Source organism: Portunus trituberculatus, chromosome 29, assembly GCF_017591435.1.
Source record: "Portunus trituberculatus isolate SZX2019 chromosome 29, ASM1759143v1, whole genome shotgun sequence".
Classification (NCBI taxonomy): domain Eukaryota; kingdom Metazoa; phylum Arthropoda; class Malacostraca; order Decapoda; family Portunidae; genus Portunus; species Portunus trituberculatus.
The window spans coordinates 9,027,340-9,033,339 of NC_059283.1; the positions used below are offsets into that span (position 1 = coordinate 9,027,340).

The 6,000-nt window shown below is 35.7% G+C and overlaps 1 protein-coding gene and 1 long non-coding RNA gene across 13 annotated transcripts in view; one reads left to right on the forward strand and one right to left on the reverse strand.

Moving 5' to 3' along the window:
• Positions 1-6,000, reverse strand: part of LOC123510406 (tropomodulin-like) — an 85,542-nt gene that overhangs the window by 24,563 nt on the left and 54,979 nt on the right. For all 12 annotated transcript variants that reach the window (XR_006676484.1, XR_006676485.1, XR_006676486.1 and 9 more), the window contains one exon: positions 1,106-1,273. Coding sequence is in view for 9 of the 12 variants with exons in the window: in XM_045265566.1 (XP_045121501.1) it covers positions 1,106-1,273 (168 nt within the window). In the remaining 3 variants the exon portion in view is untranslated. The remainder of the gene's footprint in view (positions 1-1,105; positions 1,274-6,000) is intronic.
• The window catches only part of LOC123510407, a 1,657-nt gene continuing 1,605 nt past the window's right edge, over positions 5,949-6,000 (forward strand). Inside the window, exon 1 of the long non-coding RNA XR_006676487.1 lies at positions 5,949-6,000. This exon is cut by the window's right edge and continues 782 nt beyond it. This is a non-coding gene — a long non-coding RNA (uncharacterized LOC123510407).

Sequence of the window (6,000 nt, forward strand, 5' to 3'; positions counted from 1 at the left end):
TATAAAAAATTATGAGCATGATATGTCAAAGTTGGAATATGCAGCAGTGGTGTGGTGGCCGACCTTGAAAAAGGATGTAAGAAAATTAGAATGGATCCAGAAGATAGCTACAAAGATGGTGCCGGAACTAAAGGACATATGAAGAAAGGCTGAAGGAAATGGGACTGCCAACCTTACAAGATAGAAGAGAAAGAGGAGGCCTATTAACATTGTATAAAATAGTTAATGGCATTGAAAAAGATAGACAAGGTGACAGAAGAAGCTGGAAGGACAAGAGGACATGTAAAGAATATTAGGCAGAGGCAGTGTGTGAAGGATATTGGAAAATACAGTTATCCACATAGAATGGTGGAAAAGTGGAATGCATTAAGTGATGAAATTGTTACAGCACATAATGTGTATAGCTTTAAAGATAAGTGGAGATATGGAGACAGTATGCTATGAGTCCCACTCAAACTTTGTACAATACAACTAGGTGAAAACAACTAGGTCAATACACAAACACAAACACACACACACACACACACACACACACACACACACACAGTGAGTGAGTAGGTACGGGATGTAAATCGAGGAGTTGTGACCTTGTTGTCCCGGTGTGTGGTGTGTGCCTGGTCTCAGGCCTATCCGAAGATCGGAAATAATGAGCGCTGAGCTCGTTCCGTAAGGTCTGGCTGTCTCGTCAGAGACTGCAGCAGATCAAACAGTGAAACAGTGAAACAAATAGTGAAACACACACACACACACACACACACACACACACACACACACACACACACACACACACTAACTCCCCTTCCACAATATTGTCTCTCTTTTTCAGACTGTCCCTTCCTTCATCTAAATGCCCCTCTCTATCTATTTGTCACCTTGCATTCATCTCTATTTTTCTATACCTTTATCAGTCATACCTCTCTCTATTTATCTATCAGTCATCTGTTTATCTTCAATTACCAGTCAGTCCCTGACTTAGTTATACTTCTCTATCTGTTATCACTATGTTCATCTTTATTCCTCTATCACTCTGTTCTTTCACCAGTGTCCCTTTATTGATCTGTCTGTGTCTCTGTCTCACTCTCTTTACCAGTCAGCAGCCTCTCACCTTCTTCCCTCTGACAGTGCCGGCAACATAAGGCACGAGGTCTGGCCTATCTGGTTCATTGAGGGCCTGTTCATTGATGTGGTCAATTAGCTTCTTGCGATCTAGAGGTCCTGTGGGTCCCTTCTCACACTTGTAGCTGTTGCGTTCACTTGGAGGGATCAAGGAGTCCTGCAATGTAAGTGTTTAGTAGTACTATATTGTAGGCTATAGTGGCTAGTAGTGTATAGGAATGCAAGGAAACACAAGGATATGATAATACAGAATTGGATTTCAGGGTTATGAATTTGCTTGATTTACTTTGGGGTTACAAGAATCCTGCAATGCATATGTTTGGTGAAAATGGCATAGCTAGTGTTTTTGCTGCCCAAGGTGGCCTGCAATCTTCAATTAGTCAGCCACCCTTCCTAAAAGTAATAAAATATTACAATGTACATATACCCTTAAAGTTTTAAGTGTGTGTGTGTGTGTGTGTGTGTGTGTGTGTGTGTGTACTGTGTGTGTGTGTGTGTGTGTGTGTGTACTGAAATACAAAGCAGGAATGAAGTGGCAAGACAGGAGGTCCAGCAGTGAAATAGTGGTGATGTATGGCATTAAAGACCTTTCTGTTAGGTTGAGGAAGAGAAGACTGAGATGGTTCGGACACGTGAGAAGAACAGCGGAAGGGGTATTGAGCGAGGTGGAGGAGGTGAGGGTTGGAGGCCGACGGCCAGTAGGAAGGCCAAAGAAAAGGTGGAGGGAGTGTGTGATGGTGGATATGAAATTATTGGAAATAGAAGATCATATGGCCCAAGATTGTCAGTTTTGGAAAGCAGTCATTGCCTGTCCAATCCTACCCTAAATGGGAAAATGCAGATGTTAAATGAAAATGAATATATATATATATATATATATATATATATATATATATATATATATATATATATATATATATATATATATATATATATATATATATATATATATATATATATATATATATATATATATATATATATATATATATATATATATATATATATATATATATATATATATATATATATATATATATATATATATATATATTGATCTACAATGAAAAAAAGTTAAACAAAACATTTCACAGCATTGTTTCAGTTTGTAAGATACAGTGTACACATCCCACAAATGTGTACATCTAACTCACTTTTTTTTTTTTTATTCAAACCATGTGGACTTTTCACGGGAATTTATGGGCTAAAGGGGATATTTTTTAGGGTACCTCCTATCTCAAAGATGGTAAGAAACCTTGTCCTGAGTGAGGAAGCCCAACCTACATTGGAGTGGACAGGATTGAACCCGTGCTTGGAGATCGAAAAGCAGATGGTTACTGTACCACCACTCATCAACAGAAAGAATGAGTGTTGCACGATAATGTTGGAGAATAATGATAACTTCCTTTAATTGATTTATGGTAGGTTACGTCAGTTATTAGGAGAGGTAAACTGGGAATATAGTTTTGGAAATAAAACTGCACAGGAGATGTGGGATATTTTTAAGGTTGTAGTAAAGGGTATAGTGATGCAGTGTATCCCTTACAAAGATATAAGGTAGAGAAACAGGAAGCCATTATGGTGGACTCATGAGATAGGTAGCCAGATCAGAGAGAAGAAGAGGGCATACAGAGAGTTGCAGAAAAGTGGGGAAGATGTAGATTTGATTAGGTACAGACAGGTCAGGGATGATTTGAGTAAGGTTATAAAAAAGTAAAAGGCAGGCAGAGATAAAACTAGCTAGAGCTGGGAGTAAAGATCCCAAAAATTATATAGTTATTACAAGGTCAGTGATAAAAGAAATAAGGATAGGATTGGACCACTCAGAAAAGATGGTGTAGTAGTGGATCAAAATGAAGACATAGTAGAATTATTGAATGAACAATTTTCTTCAGTATTTACTAGGGAAATCCTGTTACAAACAGTGCGACGAGTAGTTTAAGAGCTTTAGAAAATATTGATATAAAACCGGGAATTATTAGGAAATTTATTCTTGAACTAGACGATAGGAAAGCTAGTGGTCCTGATGAGCTACATGCCAGAGCACTTAGGGAGGGTGTAGACAGTATTTCTGAAGCACTTAAGTTAATCTTTGAAAGATCACTTAGGTTTGCTGAGATACCTCAGGACTGGAAGTTAGCTAATGTTACACCAATATTTAAAAAAGGTAGGAAGGATGATGCGAATAATTATAGACCGATCAGTTTAACTAGTATAGTATGTAAGATACTAGAGAAAATCATTAAGGGTAGTATTTGGGAGCATTTAAATGAGAATAGATTAATTAGAGATACCCAACATGGCTTTAGATCAGGGAGGTCCTGTCTTACAAATTTGCTCGATTTCTTAGAATATATTACCAAGGAGTTAGATGATGGAAATAGCATAGATGTTATATATCTAGATTTTAGCAAGGCGTTTGATAAGGTACCGCATTGGAGGCTAGTGTACAAATTGAGACTACATGGGATAGGGGTAGGTTAGTTGATTGGATTAGTGAATGGCTTTCTGATAGGAAACAGAGAGTAGTATTAAATGGGGCAATGTCTGAGTGGAAGGAAGTGGTTAGTGGGGTACCCCAAGGATCAGTGCTAGGACCTCTTCTTTTCTTGGTGTACATTAACGATTTAGATATAGGAATTAGTAGCAAAGTATCAAAGTTTGCAGATGATAATAAGATAGCATGTGCAGTACAGGGTGAAAAGGACAATTACAGAATACAACGAGACCTGGACAGGCTGATAGCATGGGCAGACAAGTGGCAGATGGAGTTTAATTCTAAAAGTGTCAGGTTATTTATGCATTTAGGTAAAGACAACACAAACTTTAACTATGAGATGGAGGGATGTTGGCTAGAGGCAATAGAGGAGGAAAGGATTTAGGAGTAGTGATAGACAGGACTGTGAAATTTTCAAAGCAATGTTTAGAAGCAAGAAATAGGGCAAATAGGATCCTGGGTTTTATAAATAGAAATGTTAGTTATAAAAGTAAGGAAGTGGTGCGTAGCTTATATAATTCCTATGTTAGGCCCCATTTAGAGTATTGCATACAGGCCTGGTCACCCCATTATAGGCAGGATATCAACATGTTAGAAGCAGTTCAGAGAAGAGCAACTAGGATGATACCAGCATTAAAGCGCCTGGAGTATAGAGATAGATTAAAGGAATTAAACATGTTTTCATTTGAGAGGAGATGTATAAGAGGGATATGATAGAGTTATTTAAAATGTTCTCGGATACAAACTACATAGATGTGAGATCTTTCTTTACCTTAGAGGAGGGAAGTAGGACTAGAAATCATGGCAGGAAGATTAGAAAGCAAGGCTGCAGGTTAGATATAAGAAAATATTTCTTTAGTCATAGGGTGGTAGACTTCTGGAATGCATTGCCAGAGACGGTTGTAAATAGCACTAGTTTGACAATGTTTAAAAACAGATTAGATAAGCACTTAAATTTATTAGATTTATAATTATGTATAGCGCTGCATGATAGTTTTTATAAGAAATTTACTATAGTTAAACAAGACATGATCCCCATGTATGGGGACCACAGATTGTAGAGGAATTCGCTGCAGGACTTAGCCCTGTTAATGGGCCAAATATTTAGAATTAGTATATAATGTATTGTGTACTTGTAAGTGTATCTTTAAGTACTGATGACGAGGTCGCTGTGCGACAGATACAGGATAACCTAGATGGGCCCTGGTGGCCCTTTGTTATCCTATTATTTATGTTATGTTATGTTATTGACACGATTCGTCAGTAGGGTGGCCATTTTCAAATTTCCAAAAAGGAAGACACTGCATTATGACAATAAATATATATATATATATATATATATATATATATATATATATATATATATATATATATATATATATATATATATATATATATATATATATATATATATATATATATATATATATATATATATATATATATATATATATATATATATATATATATATATATATATATATATATATATATATATATATATATATATATATATATATATATATATACCAGGGCCAGCCCTAGCCATTTTGGTGCCCTAGGTGAAATGACTCCTTGGTGCTTCCCCCCACTCATCACCCACCGTGACACAATTAGGGGACAGCTGTCTGAAACATCACAACAGTTAAATAGGGAAACAAATTTTCTAGTAATGATGTTTTTAAGTAATAAATTGTAATAACAAGAAAAATCTTTCAAGTAAAACATGCTTTTATTCAAGTATAGTAAAGTCATTAATATCAGAAATATCACAAGTGTAATAACAAGAATCAAGAGAAAAAAATAATTTTAAGCAATAGCTAAATACTTTCCTGAAATATTACAACAAAATAACAAGAACCAAGAAAATAATTGTAAGTAATAAAGACTACTCTGAAATATCAAAATGCAATAACAAGAATCAAGAAAAAAAAATACTCAGTCCTCACTGACCCATATGCGCACGAACTGTCACGTGACTCCACACCAGAAGTGACGAGCGTGTCTTTTTGTTAATATCTTCCTTTTATTTTATTTGTTGTTTTCAAAGCAGAACACAAAGGGAGATGGCCAATGGGCACTACAAATAATTATTAATATAGTTATTATTATTATTGTTATTCTTTTTTTTTTTCCCCTTCTGAGGGGCGCTGCGCGGCGCCCCTCCAGCAGATGGCGCTTTAGGCGACCGCCTATATGGCCTACGCGAAGGGCCGGCACTGATATATATATATATATATATATATATATATATATATATATATATATATATATATATATATATATGTTGACTTATAGTGAAAATGACAAAAAAAAGTAAAATTTAATGCAAATAAAAGATAGTAGTGTCCTCAGTCAAAATGCCGATTCTTGTACTGTTCTTGTCT